The sequence below is a fragment of the Eleutherodactylus coqui genome, chromosome 1 (assembly GCF_035609145.1).
Source record: "Eleutherodactylus coqui strain aEleCoq1 chromosome 1, aEleCoq1.hap1, whole genome shotgun sequence".
Classification (NCBI taxonomy): Eukaryota; Metazoa; Chordata; class Amphibia; order Anura; family Eleutherodactylidae; genus Eleutherodactylus; species Eleutherodactylus coqui.
In genome coordinates this window covers 138826662-138850864 of record NC_089837.1, presented here as the reverse complement: position 1 = coordinate 138850864, position 24203 = coordinate 138826662, and the positions used below count along the sequence as shown (strand labels likewise).

General features: G+C 41.1%; 1 protein-coding gene across 14 annotated transcripts in view; it reads left to right on the top strand.

Moving 5' to 3' along the window:
• Positions 1 to 24203, top strand: part of TNIK (TRAF2 and NCK interacting kinase) — a 254044-nt gene that overhangs the window by 159347 nt on the left and 70494 nt on the right. For 4 of the 14 annotated variants that reach the window (XM_066601158.1, XM_066601133.1, XM_066601107.1 and 1 more), the window contains exons 13-16: positions 7879 to 7989; positions 11699 to 11785; positions 15229 to 15444; positions 20642 to 21031. In XM_066601158.1, coding sequence (XP_066457255.1) covers positions 7879 to 7989; positions 11699 to 11785; positions 15229 to 15444; positions 20642 to 21031 — 804 coding nt within the window. The remainder of the gene's footprint in view (positions 1 to 7878; positions 7990 to 11698; positions 11786 to 15228; positions 15445 to 20641; positions 21032 to 24203) is intronic. The other 10 variants (XM_066601202.1, XM_066601166.1, XM_066601213.1 and 7 more) reach the window with 5 other exon arrangements.

The following is a 24203-nucleotide window of genomic DNA, read 5'->3' as shown; positions in this document are numbered from 1 at the left end:
AGTACATGCAAATGTGCAATATCCCACCCATCACACAGTATACGGCTGGGGTGTCCATGTTCTGTGTGATGCGAGTCCCGTCTAAAAGTGTCTGGCACGACTTGCTATCGCCCATATAAATACGACCTTACAGGTACTCCTATGTGGCTGCTGCAATATTCTGGTAAAATACAGAACATGTCTGAAAAATGCCAGAACTGTGACATTGTAGACTAGAAAAGCCAAGTAGTAAAAGATGCTTTTAAGGGAATCGGGACGCAAATGTATCAACCAGGCCAATATTACACCCAAGGTAGACCCAAGTGTCTGAGACGCCATTACTTACAAGAACGTGCTGTGCCTTCCCCATAGGCACTCTGCTAATCTGCTGATATTAGAAATTAACGATTGACACGGAAGATGAGAACAACAAAATTATTATATCCAATGGCTTCCTCTTGGGCATCGGACAAATATGTTGCTCTTCACAAAACTATGGATTATTGAAACACCTAGCCCCTCCAAGAAGCCAACACTTAACAGAATCCACTCAACTTGGGAAAACAACCCGATTCTATACAACAAAGTCCTCTTGTTAGAGCGTCACAGCTGCGTGGAGTCTACAGTACTTCATATCAGGGGCTGAATTTGAGACCAGGTAACGATGTTTCCAGTTCGCCTACTTGTCCCGTTTTTACAGTATAATTTTATAGGAAATGTGAGATTCTTTGGCGAAAATATCCCCTACTATTTGAAAAAACAACTGTGCACTGAAACAAACAATCTTCAGCAGCATCAAAACTGTGGATTTCAACGTGCTGCAAAACTACAACTACCAGCATTCCCGGACAACCAGTGGCTGCAGAACATGCTAGAGATTGTAGATTTGCAACACTTCAAGGCTATTTTGCTAATGAATGCCGTTTTTTTTATTATAAAAACATTAGGTAATCTAACAAATTTGTATGTTTTAGCTTCAGACTGACTCACTTCATTTGTTGAATTGTGGCCCTGTCACAATAGTGCTGCAGTCATGTATAATATATATATTATATAAAGCGACATGCATCTCGGCATGAGACACTTGTTGTTCTACACCTTTCACGCTTGTCAAACCACTTGCTTTTTATATGTATGTATGTGTGTGGGTGCTTCGCATGCTCTGCACCTGGTGACGTCATCACAGGTCCTACAATATATATAAAACACAGAGCCTGACTGTCAGAAGAACAACACAGTTAGGACTCTTGGAAGGGGAGGGCAAAAATAACAAAATGAGAATACAACTAAGCCGTTATTATCTCAGACACAACTCAGCGGTGCTGACAGAAGACACCAACCTACCACCACCACAGAGATCCGGTGGGCTGAAGGGCCTGCATTGACGTCACTGCTATGGGAGAAGCCATTTTGCAGTTTGATAGAAAGTACTGTATACTGCATAAGCCGACAACAGCCACCAGGACCTTTTATGGCGTCACCGTCATGTGATCACGTGTGGGTGGAGTCATTGATCACATGACCAGGGGCTGATCACCAGGAGTCTGCTGAGCTGGTTATGTCTGGAAATCAGCATGGGTGTACCACAGCTGTGTGTGATGTGTGTGAATCAGGATGCATGTAGTAGAGCTGTGTGTGTGATGTGTGGGGATCATAATGGATGTACCATGTAGCAGAGCTGTGTGGCGAAATAATTACTAGTCCTTCGATACTGGTGTATATGGACCATATGTTACCTGGCTGGTATTATATGACATACTTCATTGTGGAAGACTCTAAACAGTGGATCGGTGGGGACTGATGACCAGCAGTGAGGGACCTGAGCCAAATTTACCACATTACACATTACAGACCACATAAACTTTTATGTTTTCAGTACAGGGGCATCAGAAAGTTTCAATTGCCACAGCAGTGGACGTGTATCTGCTGTGCCTCTGAACCAATTTGACTTTGGACTTGATCTAAGGGCTGCTGTACCTGAAGATCCGCGATTTTTACTATATAGCTCCTTAAATAGAGTAGAAGATATCCGGTTTAGCTGGGAACTGGAAGTCTGGGTACACACGTTGGTCCTTTATTGGCAGACCAGAAGCACGTGTGCACCCTGCTGGCAGCAGTGACAGCCAGGATGTGAGCAGAGAGCATGCGCCACCTGACACCATCCATGAGACACAGCGGGGGGCGTTGGAAGACGTCATCGGTCATGACCGTAGGCCATAACACGTATGCTCTGTAGAGAATTAATAAAATACATAAGTTAATCGGGGCTTTCCAAAACATACATATACAGCCATATCAATTCTGTTCAATTGTGAATTGCTTTGTATGGTGAATGAATAGTTATTAGGATATGACATGTTTATCCCAATCAATCTCTGAATTCTGCTGAGTTTTATGTCCATCACCCAAATCCTTCTACTAGTAATGGGCAGACTGTGACAGTATAGGAAATGATTGCACAAATGATTAAAACATCCGGCACTAACATTGTACAGTAACGCCATTTATATGTTACATTAAAAATCTTGTAAACAGTAAGGAGAAAAGTCAGCCAAATGTCAGAACATTACGTGAGAAAGGAAGCACAAAGCACATAGGTTGTAGGCTACTACTGAGTACAGGGAAAGCAGAGTCTGTGCACATTGATTATATTTGAACTAGTTTTTAAGAAAACTTCAAAAAGGGACACATCACTGATATTCTCTTTCTTTCTGCTTGTACAAAAAAAATTTTGCACCATATAGATTATAGAGCGGATTTCCAATACAGTGAATTGTACAATTTATGACCAAGGGTTTGATGCGGATTCAATGGCAAATTACCTTGTATGAATAGAGTATAAGGAGATCATGAATTGAATTTCTGAGCAATCATGATTATTTGCAGTAAACTTCTTCTCACATTCACCACTAATCTAGAATTGCACAATTGCACATAATTTGCTGGGACATTTAGGCATTGGCTACATGGTGACTTTGGCTGTGACATATAGCATGCAGCCAAAGATGGCAGTGTGAATCTGCCTGCATCGCATAGAATGTAAATGAATGTGGTTGTATTGCGACATCACAAGTGACAATGACAGTCACCAGAAGTCTAGTAGGTTTGGACTTATTGTGACTGTTATTCCATACTGCTTGCAATAAAGGCAGTGTGACATGTAGCAAAAGCCTCCGTTTAGCCATAGCCTAAATCTGCACCTCATTTATTGTTTAGTAAGACAAAGGGGGCTGTGCTGGTTTGTACGGGCTTGTATTCCCGTTTATGACTTATACTTGTCCTCAGCAAAGTGATCCTTCAGTATAGCTGAGTGGCATGTAAAGAGAGAAATGAGGCACTGTGGCGCTCACGGGGTAAATAAGTCTCAGCAATAAGCAGGAAGTTATCATAATCTAGGCTCACTTTAGGAGGTTGTGCCAGGTTGGCACAACACTAGTACGCACTTATCAGACAAAGCTGTTGCTGTCAAAAGGCCCTCCGTTTCGGGTACTAGACAAGCAGAAGAATGGAGATCGCTGTTGGGTAACACCAAGTGATAGGAAGGACATCAATGGCGCGTACTGTAGGGAACACAAACATAGCAGTCTGATGGATGAGAGACAGTGAATTTATTGACTCTTGAGAGTTAAAGTCGTTGTCTTTCATCCACTGGACTGCCTCTGTATGCGCTTCTAGCAGTATATGCCTTAGATGGCCTATTCCTTGAAGATACTCGACAGTGACCTTCAATTCAGGGGTCATTGGGTTTCTTGGCACTCAGGCCCTCAGTGATCTGTTTGTGACATATCAGAAGTTCAACTTCACATACAATAATCCTAAATAGTAAAGTTCAACTTTAGAGATACACGTGATGTACAGTTTAGTACAATCGGAGAGACGCGGATGCATATACTTAAGGCTGGGGAGGGGCTGGCAGTAGTAGAGTTCTATTCTTCTTATGCCTCTTTTTTACTTTACTTAGACAAGTAGAATTCTTTACTCAGGAATATCTATAAAACACCACATTTTAGGAAAAAGGGTCCCATTTTTCAAGTAACAACCATACTGACTATGGATACTTCCAGTCCATTTAAACTGACAGAGCTGTTTGGTACCACTCTGGCAGTAGGCGTAGTTTGTATGACTAATGGGACCTTTTGTTCCCAAAACACATTTTATGGAGATTCCTAAATAAAGACTTCTACTTTACATTGAAATCTGCACCTTCACATGAAACTGTTTCTACATATTCAGTTTCTCTTTCCCTCGGATGATGTTGGCACCTACAATCCAAGGAGGTGATCACTCTGGCAATGATTTTCAAGAAATCAGCATCAACTGATCAGAGTGTTGCAATAGTGTTGTGCTTATAGAGCAGCACCTAAATGTGAGCCTTTGTCATCTGGGGAGGTTGGTGATGTGCAGCCCACCAGACGTTATTTACCCAATGTGGCGCTGCTTGTTCGCTTTTTTTTTTAATACATGTGGTCCACTTGCTTGAAGATCTAATGTATATGGCCACCTTAACTTATGTGTAGGAGCTATATGTGCAATAGACTACAGCAAATGGGCAGATGGAACAACCTCTTCAGCACCAGCTAGTTGAAGGCAGCATTCCTGCAAGTTAATATTAGACTCTTTAAACAAGGCTTGTAACAATAACTAGTAATTGTAAGCCAAAGCCAGAAACCATAAACAGACAGCTGTTTCGGGGTGGTTGCCTCTTATCAGTGTTCAGCAGCTTTCTGGATTAGCTAGCGAGAGGCCTATGAGGTGGGTTGGGAAGAGTATCATTTCTCATTGAGAAGAGCACCTAGAAGGGCACATGAAAGGGCACAATTCCAGAACAGGATAAGAAGGAACAGACCTGATGTGATTAATAGCACTTAGATAAATACCAGACAGGAATGAGCAGAACAGTGAATACCTAATTAGTCCAGTGACAAAGAATGTAAAAGTTTTGTGGCCTCTAAATTTTTGTTGGGGGTCACCAGGCCAGCGTGTTACGTCTGTTCTATGTTTCTCATAACTCATATTCTCCACTGATGCAAAAAAACTTCAAGATTTATTCTGTTTTCGATAGTATCAAAGATGGCTATAAACTTGTATTCCCAAATTCTTCTGTGACGTTGGGGCTTGAAATTGCCTTTAAGTTCAATAACTTTTCATATGTACTATCAAAAACTGAATAAATCTTGTGGAGTTTTTTTTTTTTTTGCATCAGCGGAGAATGTGAGTTATGAGAAAACTAGAACAGACGTAACACGCTGGCCTGGTGATCCCCTAACATCAATTTAGAGACCATAAAACTTTTACATCCCTTGTCACTGGACTAATTGGGTATTTACTGTTCTGCTCATCCCTTTTTGGTATTTATCTATAAGCTATTAATCACATGCTATCTGTGCCTTCCTGTCCTGCTCTGGAATTCGTTCTAAGTGCAAATTAATCACAACATATTTTTGCCCTCCCATGGGATCATGTGTATGTAATTTTAAAGACCTTACAGTTTATAAAATGTAAGTCACAATGGACTGGAGTAAATAATTTACTGTTAAGAGTCAAGTGTAACGTAATTAGGAGGTTACTCTAATTAGCCTTTCATATATAAATAAGACTTCTCTATCACGACTGTCTATAAACGTGCTAATCTGCACTCCTCCTTCTAGTATAGATTTCTTATTGTACGTACTTGATGAGTTCTAGTAATTAAAGATTGATTTGGAGCATGGCCTCATTGCATGTGACGTTAATCCTAAAGCACACCACATGCGCTCGCTTGTCGTTATTTTACACACCACTGCCCCCCTGTGGCACATTCACCGAAATGCACCAATCTTGCATAATGCCGCATCTGACACATGACATACTACAGCTTCTCCTGCTACATATTCAGAAGGACGCTTTGAAGTAAAGACTTTTTTGTTTTCTTTGTTTCTGATTGTTTGTAGCTGAATGATCTATTAAAGTTCTGTTAAGCCTTTGTGGCTATATTCAAGAATATTCAAATTTTCCTACAATATGGGCTTTTTTAGTCTTTCATCTGCATGCATAGAGTTGTACTTATTTGTAGCATCTATGGGTGATATCACAAAACATTTATATAATATATGAAATAATTCCCTTGATTAATTATTCTTTGAAATTCTATTCAGCTGTTTATTGATCACCTTTTGTTCTTTCTGTGTTTCCCAACATGATAACGGCGGGTAGGTAGTGATTACAGCTCACATAGGGGTTGTCACCTATTACTTTAGTCTTCTGAATGGCAAATCGGCCATTTGCAGAGTGTCATTGCCTACATAGACTTAATTAATCCTTCTAACATAGGAGTTTGGAAAAAAGTAGTTAAGGATAGGTTTACAATACATTTAAGTAGATATCCATGGTTTTCATCAATTGCATATCCAAAGACACTATTCAAATGGAAACCAGCATGTTTCCATTTTGCCTGGGATTTGGTACTGTATCTGCATCGGAGGCTCATACACAAATGTGAATATACACAGCCTAAGCTGAAAAGTTGTTACTTTGCTATCAACTTGCTTGCCTCCTGTCATCGTGTCATTGATCTCACCTAACAGCTTTCGCTCGTTTTTTTTTTTTGGTCCACAAGAACTAATTTATGCTTTGGAAATACTTAAGGCCATGTTCTTATATATATATATATATATATATATATATATATATATATATATATATATATATATATATATGTGTGTGTGTGTATATGTATATAAACCTTGTTTCCCTAAAAAAAAGACCTATCCCAAAAATAAGCCCTACCCCGATTTCTCAGGATTTTCGGGGAGGCTTGAAATATAAGCCCTACCTCGAAAATAATCCTTAGCTGCATTACATAAAACCAAAACCAATATATTACCTAGCAGGCTCAGTTCGCATCCCTCTCGCTGTTCCCTGGAGCTCCAGCAGGTTTCCTGCCGCCCTCTCAGCTGCCTACAGAATATCGCTTCCTGCTTGCGGGATTCATAAATCCTGCTTCCAGGAAGTGATGGCTCTGATTGGCTGAGCTGTGATCAAAAACCAATCAATGCAGCGCTCGATAAACCAACGCGATGGCTGTTATTGGTTCATCCAGCGCTGCATTGATTGGTTCGGAAGCTTCTCAGCCAATGGAGCCATCGCTTCCTGGAGGCAGGATTTATCAATTCTGTAACCAGAAAGCCTTCTTCTGTGGGAGGCTAAGGACTGCAGAAAGCCTGTGGACCTAGATAAGTATAATAAGACATCCCCAAAAAATAAGACCTAGTGCCTCTTTTGGGGCAAAAATTAATATAAGACAGGGTCTTGTTTTCAGGGAAACACGATATATACTGATACCATAGATGTCTGTGGGACACTTCAAGGCATCCAGTACATCAGTTTTGATACGGAATGTTCTGTGATTGACTTAAGAACTTAGACAGAAAAATGCTGCATGCAATCTATGAACGCTGGTCCAGGAATAAGAGAACACCAAAATGACATCAGTTGTGTCCTGCTCTAGTGTGAAAACGTATGTAAACCCAGCTTTACCAGACTCCTATTAAGTCCGTTAAGTTGGCTCTAGGATAAAAGCCCCTTTTTGTCTTCCTTAACATATTCCTGCAAGGCTTTAAAATGGCATTCCAGCTTTCCAGCAACATATCCCTGCCTGTAGTAACTTTGGGTTCACTAGAGATGAAGCTTGTGGCTTTAAGCATATATTTTCTGGAAGTATCTGTGCCTTTACATCCATGGGCAGCGGCTCGGTACGGACTCTTTCTCTTAGAGTTCGGAGCAGAGATGTATTTTAGGTAAATCTACTTTGTATATTAGCACACCATAATAACCACATTGTACTGCGAGCTACGACACTATCTCAGAATGTGCACTGAAATGTGAACCGATATAGTTCTACATTTTACTTCTTTGTTTTAGCAACAGAGGCGAGAAAAAGAGATGAGAAAACAGCAGGAAAGAGACCAGCGTCGGCGTTATGAGGAGCAAATGCGCAGAGAGGAGGAACGAAGAAGAGCCGAACATGAGAAGGTTTTATGTCTTTATTGGATACATTATTATTTGAGTACTAAAATGCTTTATGACGGACTGTAGAAAAGTTCCAATTTTCCAAATTTGGATAGTCTGTTCACAAATGATAAACTGAAGGGGCAGCTGCTGTCGTTGGCACGGTATGCAGGAGCTGCTATGCTACATTCATGCATACAGTAGTAGTTCAACTATGTGTTTTATTAGGTTGTGTAACTTAATATATTAGAAGTCAAATTATACATTAACCCTTTCCAATCCAATTTGTATCCTGGTTTTCCTAAGGGGCTTACTCTTTTTCTGCCATTATACAACGGCGCTATCTGCTGGCTAAAGCCAGTATTGCATGAGGTGACTCGTTGGATAGTCTCCAACAGCAGAGAGGCTGGCAATATACAGTAAGAGAACCCCAACGAATGTCTTCCAACTTCAGAGCTGTAGAGCCTTAAATCATAATGTCTTTAGACGTCAGACAGTGGATTGGAAAGGGTTAAGGCTATGTTCACACTGGATGAATATGCTGCAGGATGTCCAATGGGGAGTTTCCAATGTACAATGTGCAGCGTTTTGAGATCCCAGCTAAATAAATGTGTCTTTTGTGGGTTTTTTGGCCACTGCATAAATGTGCTTGAGGAACGTATTTTAATGTTGAAGCAAAAATGCCTTCTAAGCGACTTTTTTGCATGTTTACGCAGCAGAATGTAAAATAGAGTTAATATAAAAGCCAAATTCCCAAGTGTTTCCATGAAGGTTAGTTGCATTACAGGTTTTGGTGTGGATCCGCATGTAAATTTGCATTGTTCCTCCAATGACGCAGTTGAGTAAAGGAAACAAACGGAAATCAAGATCGCACTAAAAATTTACCCGGAAAAAACGCACGATTAGCTGAGAAAAATTCCACAAAATCCGTAAAACAAACAGTAAATTTATATATTGCGCATTTCAGGATGTGTATCAACTGCCCTGTGGAAATTCCGCAGCGGATCCGTCCCGTGTGAATATTTTGTGTCATTTAAGATCACCAGTCAGCGGTAGATTTTGTTACATCATGCAATTAAAACTTAAGAAATGCTGTCACAGGAGATCAGCAGGTTAACCCCCTCTTCTCACAGTCTTTATTTCTGGCTGTGAATGGCTTCAGAAAGACAGCTGTCTACAGGAGACAAACCATGTTAAATGTGCCCCCTTGACTAAACACTGACCCCTGAAATTACAAGATTACTAAAAGAACATGTAGAAGGTCTTGTAGGTAGGCAAGACTTGTGGGCGAGTTTATCATCTGCGTACTTTTATTAAAGTGACCCTCTGGGCCTGGACAGACCAGCTTCTCTGGAGACATGATGTACACTATGAATTAGTATGCATCATTAGTTTAATGGCCCATTTACACGTATACTCTGCCTGTGTACTCTACACGAGCGCTAACGACTTTAGCGGTGACGTTCCTTGTAAAAGGGCCATTAGACACTACACCTGCTTCAATGGACCATTGCTGCGGATGTTAGCAGTGCTGGCAATATGCAGTGTCTTAGACTACCAATGCATGCTGTGCACAGTGTACACCAGGTAGTCAAAGAAGCTTTCAGTAACTCAGATCCTAGCTGTTTAACCACTAAACGACCGTGGCGTTTGAGAACTTGGGCAGTGGAATTGTCATCTCCATGGGCGCCTACACAAAGGAATCATAAAGTGCCGATGGGTTGCCATGACAGCTGTGGACTTACTAAAAGACCCCAAGTTTGCCATAACTGCACTCTTATTAGGCTAACGAGAAGCTTGTCAGTCTTGATTTGACAGACATAATACACTGCAATACAGAAGTATTCCATCTTGTACGGGGACTGCAAAAAATGTATAAAAAAATGTGTTTAAAAATATTTAAGCAAAAAAATAAAATAAGAAACTTTTTCTATTAAAATTATGTTTTGTTATATAAAAAATAGAAATCAGTAAAAAAAAAAGTGCACACAAGCAGCATAGCTGTATCCACAGCGACTATAGAAGTAATGCATTATTTATCCCACATGATGAACGCTGCAAAAACAAACAAAAACAAGTTTAAAAAGCTGCTAGATTTGCTGTTTTTTTTTTGTGGTCTTGCTTCCAAATAATGGAATAAAAAGTCTTATGCACTGCAAAATGGCAATAAAAGCTACGGCATGCCCCACAATAATAAAAGCCCTCATATAGCTATGTGATAAAAAAAATAAGTGTTTCAGCTCTCAGAATATGGCAACATAAATTTTTAAGCGTTTCATTGTGCAAAGTAATAAAACATAAACTATGAATTTAGTATTGCTGTAATTTAATTGATCTGCATAATAATGATAACACGGCATGCCGCACAGTGAATGGTGCAAACTTTAAAAAAAAAAAACATTGGGAATTGCTGCATTTTCTTCATTCCCACCAGAAAGAATTAAAGGGATTTTCTGGGCACAAAATGGAAATTCTGAAAATGCTAAAATCTAGGAGTTACAGCTTAGTAGCAGCAGCCTGTGCCTTTTATCTGTCGCTCTGGACCCTCTTCTTCCTCCCATGCAGCCACTGATCAGCCGATCCGTGTTTATCTGCATCACTTCCACAGTAAACACAGCAACAAACTGTTACCTACAACTCCCAGCATGCATAGAGCTTGTTTATGGACCAGCACTGTAGCTCCGCCCCCAGCTCACAGGTCCTGCAACTTACCAGCACTGACCTCCCTCTCATTCACATTATGTTTTGTGAAAGTAGTGCTGGTTCCTTCCTCAATGCAGAAAACTGAATGGGGACGGGATCCAGTGTGGAACCTTTGGTCTCAATTTCACAGTTTTTGCCCTGTTAGTCTTGTACACTTGATAGAGAAGTGCCAAAGACAACTCTTTTCTATCCAGTTTAAAAGACAGACAAGGATGGAAACCGTATGGGATGGAGACCTAAGTGGTCGCCATCTCAAACATTCTCCCTTATGGTGCTGTCCAGGTTCTGTTTTGGACCAGCGCTTAATTCACAAATTGTGATGTGAAACCAGACGCAAATGTGGAAAGCAATATAGACCTTATATATCTGCTGTAGATATTGTATCAGGATGTAAGGAGTATCATGGAAAAAAGTTTAAAGGGATTGTCCAAGTTATTTTTTTAATTCCTGCTCCCCATGCATAAGTAATAGAAGATCATTTCCTTACCTGTCTTGGCTCCCCGCAGCTCTAGCACAAAGTCTCTGTTCTCCGCGCCGGACCTGTGTTGGCAGGCCGCAGTCAGCCTGCTTATGGGACGTCACAGCCTGTTGCTGCCAACCACAAACTTCAGAGCTGGCACGCCGAAGTCCGTGATTGACTGCAGCTTACTATGATGTCCCATACACAGGCTGACTGCACCCTGTAAGCACAGTGTCCAGGCTGGAGGATGTGCCCTCCAGCTGCGGAGACCTGGAAGAGGTGACCATACTTTTTTTTTTAGGCACATAGCAGGAATTAAAAAATATTAATTCTAATAATCCCTATTAAGACACAACCTAATTAATAAATATAGGAGGCTTCAGGGTCCTACAGCTGTGTCTAGTTGTGAGACTCAAGTCAAGGTACCTAAAATTTCTGTCTTGCTTTATTTGGGTCACTCTCTACTCTCTTACTAACCTGTATTATTTCTGTTTATATGGTATCCTATATCCGATTTCCCTAATCTCTAGCTTTCTCACTTCTTTCTCTCTTGGATACTGCCCCTGCCAGGAGTACATCAGGCGACAGCTAGAGGAAGAGCAGAGGCAATTAGAAATCTTGCAGCAGCAATTACTGCAGGAACAAGCTCTGCTTCTGGTAATGAACGTGTGCCCCGCTCTAGCATGTCCACTCCATGGTGTGTGTGCATGGCAGGAAGTGTTTGTCAATCGTACCACCCTCATGACATATCGCATGACATTTGCATGTTTCTGTATCTGTAGTTATCATCCCATTCTCATTATTTGCAATATTGCCACAGAAGATGTTGCGGAAACTGCACATATTAATTGACAGTAATGATGTACTTGTGCAACAGGACTGCTTCATGCTCTAGCTAAACACAATTTCAACATGCAATCAGAAAATGCAGTTTGAAGTAGTAAATGGAAGTTGAAATCTCTAAACCTTCATGCATGTACTTAGCATTTCAAATAAAACATGGTTAAAGGGATTGCATCATCAAAAAATAAAATATTTTTATTTAAGGGCTTGTTCCTATCCATGCTTTTGGGTTCCATTTTGCTCCTTTGTTATGGCACAGGAAAATGGCACCTAATGCCTAAAAGTCATATGACTGAACCAAATGGCATCCATTGACTAGAATGCAGTCTGTTTGGTTTTGCACTATCCCGTCCTGTTTTGTAATGGAACAGACCCATAATGAGGTTTTATTCATTTTGAGTAATTTTTCATTTGACTATCCAGATTAGTGCAGTCACGGTACTCTGATACCTTTTTTTTCTGGGGTTCACTTTATTTGTTTTGCTGTATAGATTGTACCAATCATCAGAGTCATCTCATTATCATCAGAAGGTGAGAGAGAGAGTAATGGCGTTATCATACTGCTGATCTAGATAAGACAGGATGCTACACTAAATAGATACTCTGCATGCCTCTCCTCCAGGGATTGGACTATATATACTTCATCACTTCCTGGAGTTTATAATAACCTGGCATTTCTGTGTATGTAATAATTTGAGCACCCACAAAACACAGACTCATACACTATAGGAAGTGTGTTCCTCCAATATGGCTGTCCCTCACGGAAGCTTTTAAAGTTCTTAAAATAAAAAGGGCAAAAGCATTAAAAACAGAAATTACCAGCACATTATTTATACTTGACATATAAGTCAGCTGCCCTTCTGTCCAACTGCTGACTTTCTGGTAAAGATCGAAAAGAAGAATTGGATAGTTTAAGGCCTCATGTCCACGGGGAAAATCAGATCCGCTGCAGATTCTACATGTAGAATCTGCAGCGGGTCCCTCCTGCCCCGCGGACATGAGCGCTGAAAATAAGAATTTAAAAGTATTTACCATCCGGCGCGGGCGGAGAAGATCAGCTGTTCCTCACGGCCGGATCTTCATTTTCGGCCGGCGGATGAATTCCTGACGCCGGCGGCACGTCGCCGACGTGCCGCGCGCATGCGCCGGGCACATCCGCCGAGCCGAAGCAAGGAAGATGCGGCCGTGAGGAACAGCTGACCTTCCCCGCCCGCGCCGGATGGTAAATACTTTAAATTCCTATTTTAGGTCTCCCGCGGATCCGGACGGCTTCCATAGGCTTCAATAGAAGCCCGCGGGAGCCGTCCCCGCGGGAGACCCGCACGAAAATGGAGCATGGTCCGGATTTTTCCATGCTCCATTTTTTTTTAAATCCCTTTTATTGACGATCCGCGGGTATTTATCTACCCGCGGGTGGTCAATGCATCCCTATGGGATGCGGATCCGCGTGCGGGAGATCCGCTGCGGATCTTAAATCATATTTTGCCCGTGGACATGAGCCCTAAAGGGTTTGTCCCACCAAGTAAAGTTATATCCTCTTCATATTTAATAGGGGGTAACTAACTGGTCAGTGAAGGTCTAACCTATGGGAACCCACACCGGTCTGGAGAACACGGGTTCCAAAGGACCCTCTGTGAATAAGCAGAGGTTGAGCATGTGTGCTGCTGCTCCATTAATTTTAAGGAGATTGCCGGAGATAGCAGAGCACTTGAAATTTGTCTAGGTCAGGTCCATTGGCATGAATGGAGATGTACTTATGTCTGACTGCCACTCTTTCATGAAAGGAACCTTTTTCCTGAGATCAGCTAGTCAGCCTGTAGTTATTAATTTAGGCATTACCTTTTTGGTGCGACAAAGACAACCTCTTTAATGTCCATTTTGGTTAACCCCCTTCTTTTCTCCTACAATAAATGTCTGTAGACATTTGGGCTGACCCCAGACAGTAGTCAGTGGATACATAATGTGTATGGCCAGATTTAGAGAGGTTTGTGATATCTGTTGACATTCTATTTGTGTCTTCAGTATCATTTTTTATTTCTTTCTGCTATTGGTAATAGAGGATAGACAAGCAATATCTTTACAGTCAGACTATTCTTTTCAAATACATGTTTTCTTAACTCTCCATTTTGGGGTTGTTGTCTTTTTTTCCCAATATACAATATTTCACTTGCTGTAACCGCAAAAAAATCTAAATATTACTGGATAAGAGTATTCACTAATAATAATATCTAATAGAACTTGTATAGTCCTACCAGTTTTCCCCGATAATAAGCCCTACCCTAATTTTCAGGGCGGGCTTAAAATATGGGCCCCCCCCCCCCCCCAAAAAAAAGCCCTAGCTACACTACATTTAAAAATAAAACAAACAATACTCAACTAGCAGCTGGCAATTAGGTCCCTCCCGCTGGCCTCCATCGCTTCTGCAGGCTTCCATGTCCTCCTGCACGCCAACAGAGCAGTTCTTCCTGGTAGCAGAGCCTGAATACCCTGCGTCCAGCAAGCTAATTCCCTGATTGGTTAATCAAGCGCCACATTAGCCAATGAGTGCCGTCTCTAATTGGCTGATGTGGCGCTCGATTAACTAATCAGAGCATTAGATTGCTATAGGTGGGGTATTCAAGCCCTGCTACCAGGAAGATCTGCTCTGTCGGTGTGCAGCAGGACACAGAAGCCTGCAGCAGCGACGGAGACCAGCGCAAGGGAGCCGAACGCCGGCTGCTAGGTAAGTATGATAAGACACCCGCCAAAAATAAAACACTGTGCCTCTTTTGAGGCAAAAATTAATATCAGACAGGGTCTTATTTTTGGGGAAACACTGTATTATTGTTTGAGTTATTAATTACAAGCTACTTGACAAATCTTTAATTCTGTAGCAAAAAACGTGAGAATTAAAGGGATATTCCTACATCATCATTTAACGAGATGCTAATCAGTCAGGGCATTAGGGTGATATCGGTAGATAAGTTCAAAAGCTGGAACCCATCACCTATGACTGGAATGCATGGATCCTTCTGCTGGTTTTACTGCCAAGCCTTCATGAAATCAGTCAGAATATTAGGTTTTTGTTGCTTGAATTGCCTGAAAGTTTGAGCTGCCTTCCATGATTTCATGATACTTTCATCACCTACACGTTTTTGTTACCCCGAATGTTTGCTCACTTTCTACAAATGTCACTCATCTCAGCTGGACACTCCGTTATATTCTACATTATTGTAGACCCATGTGTAACTTATCTTACTTTGTTGCGTTTCCGATAGGAGTATAAGCGCAAACAGCTAGAAGAACAAAGGCAAGCAGAAAGATTACAAAGGCAACTGCAACAAGAGCGAGACTACTTAGTATCTCTACAGCAGCAGCAACAGCAACAGCAGCAGCAACAACGGCAACAGGAGCAGAGGCCAACTGATAAGAAGCCCCTATATCATTACAAGGAGGGACTGAACCCAGCCGAGAAGCCAGCATGGGCAAAAGAGGTATGGTGGAAATCGTACCTGGAATGTGAGGCCGTTCACTAAAGCTTCGATACGGCCAACAACCTTTTAATTTTATTTATGACCACGGTACAAGGGTTACATTTTGAATGTTCTTTGGAATTGTTAATATGATATTGGTTCACTAATGGTAAGCCTGTGGAGGGCTCCGTTTGAGCTTGCTAATTTTCCCCTATTTTACCATACTATTTGGGAGTATTTTTCTATGTTATGAACCATTACTTGTATAGATATTTTGTAGTCTCATGCTTTGAGTAAGGCGAAGATTTATGCTGAGTATTCATAATAAATACATAATTTCCATATTTTGGAGTCTACTCTGTCTTGGCAAAGACTGTGGGTTACTTCCTGACCAGCTGATAACTGTTAGCGAAAGTTACGGCAATAATATTTTCACTTGTGAGAATACCAAATGTTAATGCAATGTATTTATATGGATATTGTGAAGATGAAATGAACAGATGTTCCCCATTTCTAAACGTATTTCATAGGAAATGTAATTTAAAAACAAAGCCCTATTAGTGAAGCATGAATTGGACCTTACAGTAATTAACTTTTCTCTAAAATGTAAATGATAATTTTATAAGCAAAAGGCCTATTCAGTAAAAGAAAGAAGCAATAAAATAATTAAAGAAGTATTCTGGGCTATTCTTTTTGTGGGGAGGAATCCATCACAATAGCATTGGTTTCTGCTATGAAGAATCCAGTTCTGTAGCTCGTCCCCTTCATCCTATGTATTCTGTACTTTTTTCCCCAGCTCTGAGTCACATGAAAAGCACTCTGACAACACTCTGTGTCCTGCAGTTAATGGGGCTGATTTATGACAAGTGTCATAAGAAATGTCTTGCCTGCCCATAGCAACAAGTCACAACACAGCTCTCATTTCGTATTCTGCTCTTGAAAACTGAAATGTGCTGAGTGATTGCTTGCGGTGGACAACTGAGACTGTTGTTTCTCTTTTATGCAGTTTAGGCAAAAATGTGCCCCTTTAACAGCAGGACACAGAGTTGTCAGAATGCTGGTCATGTAATCTGGAAGCCTGAAGGAAAGTGTAGAATCCACAGCCTGGAGGGACGAGCTACTGAACTGAAGTACTGAATTCTTCACAGCAGATGTCATTGATACTGTGATGGATTACTTACCTATCCCCCCCAAAAGTACTCTTTTAATGAGTTTATTTTATGTTAGAAGGGTCACCCCACAACAAGCTGAGAGTAGATGATTCCGCTACTGAGACTCCCAGCAAACTGTGAGAGAGCCTTGTGTCAAGTGTTCAGTATCCCTCCCATGCCAGAATAGGCAGACTGGAGTGGAAAAGGAGATAGAGCAACCCTATGGTGGTGTATGTAGGGTCAGTGGAGTCCCAAGCAGGGTCTATATCCAGAGACTCATGTGGAGGTGCTGCCAGCCAGAGTTGTGCCTGTATGGAAAATGGTAGAGAAATGTAGATAGAACTTCTTGATTACGGCGCAACCCTCTTTATTGCCTATATATTTGTTAATGTCTGTCTATTTGTCTGTTGGAGCATCACGCACAAACTGTACGACCGATTGACAGGACATTTTGCACACAGTATAATCTCGACCTGGAGAAGGTTATAGGCTAAAAAAAAAATTCTGAAATGTTGTTGTCTTGGCAACCTTATTTGCATATTTTTGCCTTTCCTTGAATTTTAATGCAGCAACCCCCAAATTTGCATTCACCAATGCATTCTACGGCCTGGATTTAGTATTGCAGGTTATTTCCAACAAGTAATTCCCACTAGAAGAGTCAGACTGAGTGCTGACAATTTGTGTTTCAGGAAATGATCTGTCCCCAGACAGGAATACATGGAGCAACCGAGGATTGAAAGCTGTTGCCCATAGCAACCAATCACAGAGCAGCTTTTATTTTATCTCAGCAGCATAACAAATGAAAGCTGAGCTATGATTGGTTGCTATTGACAACAAAAAATGCAAAATTTTACTCAAATCGTGCCAGAACTGGGGATTTGTAAACAACACAAACAAACAGACTTTGTGTTTTAGATATAAGTAGCTTTCATTTTATATCAGGACCGAGGATTAAAAGCTGTTGCCTATAGCAACTAATCACAGAGCAGATTTTTATTATACCTCAGCAGTATAATATATGTCTAATACAGTCACATAGCATTAATCAGCATCAGTGCTTCCACGTATTTATGCATATGTTCTGATGTCCTCTTTTCTTACTTAAATTGCCCCGTTTTGTATCGACGCGCTCTGTATCAGGTACCCAGTTTTATGTATATATATAATATATATACACGCACAATGTGTTTGATTGTTTGTGTTGTATACAAATCTACAGTTCTGGTCCCCTGTCATTTTTATTGCCAACAGCAACTAATCCAAGTTCAGCATTCGTTGCTTACACTTCTGAGGTAAAATAAAAGCTGCGCTGTGATTGGTTGCTATGGGCAACAGCTCTTTATTTTGGACGACTTCCATAACAGTGCGGCGCTCGGCTCATTGTTGTGGCTCACTTTGTATTTTCCATTACTGCTACTCATAAAATCGTCATGCAGCGCAGCGGTATATCTTCTAGTTGCCTATAAAAGCCTTATTGAAGAAGCGGTCAGGCAGAAGGAATTTTTTATTCAACGAAAAAACGCGTTTCGAAGACACAGACTCTTCCTTAGTTTGGCAGGGTTAAAGCACTACAATAGGTGATGATAACAAGTACACAAAGTCTTCAACTTAATCATTGGATAAAACAGTTTATAAGTAGTTCTAATAAAATATGGTTGACTATAAAAATGTATTATACAATGGGTACAAAATGTATCAAAATATATGGGGAGCAAGGGGACGGAGGGGGAAAGACAAGGGCATAAAAACAATAGTATAGTGAAAGCGTAAGTAAACGTGTATTTTGATACATTTTGTACCCATTGTATGATATACATTTTTATATTCAACCACATTTTATTACAACTATTCATAAACTCTTGTATCCAATGATTATGTTGAATACTTTGTATACTTGTTGTCAACACCTATAGTAGTGCTTTAACCCAGCCAAACTGAGGGCTGTTGAGAAAGACCTGACGATCGATACACATTCAGCGTCCTCACATTTCACATCCATGTGTGCTATACTCTTTCACTAAGAAAGGAGAAGTTGTATAGTTGCAGCTGTCCTCCCCTTTTTTCTTTGCTCTTTATTAGAGATGAGCGAGCATACTCGTCCGAGCTTGATGCTCGTTCGAGTATTAGGGTGCTCGAGATGCTCGTTACTCGAGACGAGCACCACGCGGTACTCGTCTCGATTAAACGAGCACTGACCATTGAATTCAATGGAGCCGGCAATACAGCCGGCTCTATTGAAAGCAATGGGCTGCCGGCGGGATGAATTGTCGGGAAGAGCTTAAATATATAAGCCCTTCCCTGCAATTCATCTAGAAATGTGTAAAAATAAAAAATATATATATACTCACCTGGTCCCGGCAGAACGATGTTAGCCCATTGAATTCAATGGAGCCGGCAATACAGCCGACTCCATTGAAAGCAATGGGCTGCCGGCGATCGCGGGATGAATTGTCGGGAAGGGGTTAAATATGTAAGCCCTTCCCTGCAATTCATCCAGAAATGTGTAAAAATAAAAAATATATATATACTTACCTGGTCCCGGCAGACGGAGTTCAGCGCGGCAGGCTGCAGTTCTCTTGAACTGCTCTAAACAGCTGTGAGTAGTATTCAGCAGCCGGGGATTTAAAATCCCCGCCTGCTGAATGAGATGCCTCTGATTGGTCAGGCTGTGACCAATCAGAGGCATCCCTCACTCACACCCATTCATGAATTCATGAATGGGTGAGTGAGGGCTGCCTCTGATTGGCTCGCCTGCCGCGCTGAACTCCGTCTGCCGGGACCAGGTAAGTATATATATATTTTTTATTTTTACACATTTCTGGATGAATTGTAGGGAAGGGCTTATATATTTAAGCCCTTCCCGACAATTCATCCCGCGTACGCCGGCAACCCATTGCTTTCAATAGAGCCGGCTGTATTGCCGGCTCCATTGAATTCAATGGGCTAACATCGTTCTTCTCTGCCACAGCTGTTACAGCTGTGGCAGAGGAGAACGATCGTTATGCTGACAGTGCGGGGGGGGGGGGTCTCACTCTTGCCGCTATTGTGGCTTAATAGTGGGACCTGGGAACTTGAGATGCAGCCCAAAATGTAGCCCCTCGCCTGCCCTATTCGTTTCTGTGTCGTTTTCATCACTTTCTTGTGTTTTGCAGATTTTCACAAATGAAAACCTTAGCGAGCATCGGCGATATACAAAAATGCTCGAGTCACCCATTGACTTCAATGGGGTTCGTTACTCGAAACGAACTCTCGAGCATCACTGAAAGTTCGACTCGAGTAACGAGCACCCGAGCATTTTGGTGCTCGCTCATCTCTACTCTTTATCAAACTGAGGAAGAGGCTTTGTTCTCAAAGCGTGTTTTTTGCTAGCTTCTAATTTCTTCCAATAAAATATTCCTTCTACCTAACTTCTTCCATAAGTATTTTTCTGGAGGGTTGTGCCATAATCCAGCAGTTCTATCTACGTTTCTCTATGCCAGAACAGCAAATGAAGCATTACGTAGTTCTCATTGAATCAGCGGGATGTCCATGTAATGCAAATACATGCTGGATCCTCCCAAGCGAGAGATGCTTAGTAGCTGTTCTCTGCTTGGGCTAATAGACAAAGATCCTGTATGAGAAGCCATATGTACTATCTCAGCAGTCTAAAAGAGACTATTTGGGCTTTCTAAACCAGACATCCTCCTTTTTAAGTAAATGTTAAAATGCTTTTTAATTAATACACATGGAAGAAGAGAATTGCTGTGTTTTTAGATTGAGAAATCACTGAGGAAGCCCCTTGTAACTTTAAATGATACCAAGTACATAAATAATAATTTTCTAGGAATCTATGTTACATAGTGAGCTATGTTACATAGCCCAACTTGAATGCAATCAATTTAGCATGTTACAAGAAACCATTGCCAACAGAAACCCAACCAAGTAAAATGAACATACAGATACATTGTATGCCAGAGTCATTCAGGAATGTTATGTGCATGCTCCATTAAATTATCTAATTTTGTCATTGTGAGTTTTTCTTTTATGTTGTGTTGTAATAGTATAATTTTGTGTGATCCCACTCTCAGGTTCAACAACGATCTCTTAGTAATTCGCCTGTTCTTCCAGCTAAGCAGCAGCACACTTCTGTTGTCGAGCAGCAGGTGCCCCTCGTAACCAAAGATGCATCTACTAGTTGGCAACCCTCAACTAGGCCAAATTCTCAGAACCTGCAAGCATCAGGTCGTGTGAAAATGGACAACTTAGCTCCATCCATGATATTGCCTTCAATTCAGATTTCCAAATCAGGGCCCTGGTCACAAGCAACACAGAGTGAAGTGCAATCTCTAGATGATGAAGTGAGATTCTTACTCCAAGTGAACTCACAAGAAAATGAACCAGGGAGAAAATCAGTAACCTCCCTTAAAGGGTCCCGATCACAAGGATGTAGTCCAGCCAGGGACACGGGATTTACCAAGGTCATGAGAGGTTTCGATTCTTTACCAAAGCATACATGCATGAACCATTTACTAGGCATTTGTGAAGGCACAGGGGATATAGTCACAAGCTTTTCTTGTGTAGAAGTGTAACTTCACTGGAGGACAGGTCATGCATGAATAGTGTACATCTTGGGAGTCTTGCTATTACAAGACATCTTAAAAATGTCATACCTGCTGTTAAAAGCTTGTATTAGCCTTATATCATAACTGGCTGTGGTGGCTTCAAGACAAACGTAATCCCTAAAGTCATTTCTAGCTTCAAGTCTTAACATTTCCCTTGGATGCGGTTACTTAACTACATCTCTGTACTACCGCTTACTAATCGCTGTCTTTATCTGTTGGTCCTCTACTTGTTGTGTATTGTAAGTGTTGCCTCCTGCATCATTGGCTACAATTTGTTTAGTTTTCTGTACAATTGAATAGTTACTTCTACACACAGTATGTGCGTTGCCCTATTTGGGCTCGCTCTTTGAATGGGCCTTATCGTCAACTATGTTAAGTTGTAAGCAATAGTTAATACATATGCAACAACACCTATATAGCTGGCCAGTAAGTATATGTGAATACCTCACCAAAAGAAAAATATATAAATGTAGAATATTTATCTTTATTAGTATGCAGAATAAAAAAAAACACCCATGTTATCAGGACAGGATGCAGATACATTAAAGTTAAAGAGAAGGGGAAGCTGTATCTGCATCCCTCAGGATGGGTGAAAGGTCTGCATTATATCCACATTATATAGGCCACTATTATATCCGGTTACTTGCCACCGGATTATTATGCTATTTTGATTTAGATGTATATGCAATCCTTTAGTACTCTGCACTTGCACTTTATTGTTCTATTCTGTATGGGGTATGTTTTATATATCTATCCTATAGAACTAGATCTGTTATGTTATTTTGGATGCATTTGGCACTTGCACTTGATTAACTTAATTTGCCATGCTGATTAAGGATGATGCTAAGGCTCTCCCTTCTGCTTGGCTTTAACATAACTGCATCCTGGCTTGTTAATATGGGTGATTTTTTTAAATTCTATGTACTAATAAAGATATATATCTTACATCTGCACCTAGTAGGTGTGCCGTATACTAGAGATGAGCGAGTATACTCGCCAAGGCACATTACTCAAACGAGTAGTGCCTTAGCCGAGTATCTCCCCGCTCATCTCTAAACATTCGGGGGGGGGGGGGGGGGGTAGAGAGTGGGGAGGAACGGAGGGGAGATCTCTCTCCCCGCCGCTCCCCGCCGCAACTCACCTGTCACCCGCGCCGGCCCCCGAATCTTTAGAGACGAGCGGGGAGATACTCCGCTAAGGCACTAGTCGCTCAAGTAATGTGCCTTAGCGAGTATACTCGCTCATCTCTACCGTATACTATACACATGCTAGAAGTAAATGCTCTTATTCTGATGGACAGAGTTGATTGGGGAACGTGGACATTATTTACTCAGTTAGTATTACCGTCAGCACTGTTGTCTGCCTTCTGCTGTCATAAGCGTAGGTATGATGGTCTCTCTGGATGTGATTACTGCGGGGAAATGGTGACACTAGATGTGATTAATCTAGGGGGAATGTAGATTATGGAGCTCCGGATTTGATTTCTCTGGAGCGTGATGTTGAAGCTCTAGATGTGGTTAGTGTGAAGGGCATATTGTGAGCATCTAGATGTAATTACATTTATTGTTTAGGGGGTCTGAGTCAATATAGGGATATGAATTAATTGTGAGGTCTACAGCTAAATTGATTTTGCTGCATTGAGTCCAAATCAAATTTGAGTTATAATATCTGGAATCTAAATTAATTTTCGGGTCTGTCATTTCAATTATTTGTGTGGTCTGACAACTGGGGCTTGAATTTTGGCATCTCGTGTCTGGGTTCTTAATTGATTTTGCTGTGTAGCCTTTTTTATGAAAAAAAAAATTACGCAAATTGGTCAGGTCCAGATGTGACAGATCTGCTGTAAATTTGTGGTATGGATTTTACAACGCAAATCCGCAACAGTGTACAGTACAAATGGATGGAGATTTCAAGCTCCCATCCACAGAAAACTTTAATAAAATCATAGCCTACTTCATATTTTCTGTTCTGCAGCATGCTCATTCTGTTGTGGAAATGCCATGAGTTTCACTCAATTCAATGGCGAGATCTGAAACAAAATCCACACGTACCACATTTTCTATGGAACAGCAGCAAATTCACAGCAGATGGACCTGGCTTAAATTGATAGGGGTTCCCGAAGATAGAACTTTTTTTTGTTTTTTTCAGGGGTTCTCAACTGTTTAAAAAAGTTGGCAACTACTAAGTGGTGAGCAATGGAAGCTCTCAATAGATGACAAAAGATCTTGAAAGCCATTAGGAATGGATACACAAAGTATATTTGAAAATTGAATATTGGAAATATAGTAAAATTCATTATACAATTAATATGCTTCATTTATTGAAACTGAAATTACCCCCAAAATATACCAACATTCTCCACAGCCCTAATTGGATCTGGTCATAGCAGCTGGCTATTAAACCATTCAGTCCAAAGACTCATGAGTGATGTTTTAGAGTAGCCATTAGCATCTCCTTCATCTGGCCTCTTCCATCATGGAGTATCGTCATCGCTATCAGTTGCTTATCCAGATGTTGCAGTATGGCCATGTTTGAGTCATCTACACCCTCCTTGCACCCCCTGTATTCTCTTGTTTTGCAGTGCATGTACTCCATTTTATTCTACAGACACCCCTCTCTTGCAGAATATCGTAGCCCTTTCACCTTTGCTTCAAGCAGTCACCCCAGATTTGCTGTAAATGTTCCTTTTCCATTTTATGCCATCTGGTGTCTCACATTAAGCCAGCCAGGGTGAAGCTTATTCACGATGCGTTCCTGTCAGTCTTATGTCTTTTATTGGTCATAGAGCTGAAGGCTACCTGCAAACTGTATACCCTTTAATTGTTTTGGGTGCCTAGGCCTGGCAATGCCACTGCAACCAGTGATAAAGTAACCACATACTGCTTAGGATAACTTTTGTAGTAGCTCTCTGGTTCCTGTTATTTCTGTAAGGAAGTCTTAGGGTAATAGCGAGGATACATAGAGTCGAGTCAAGTTCCTGAAAACCATCCCATTACTGATCACTGCTGAATTGACATCAGGAGGGCAT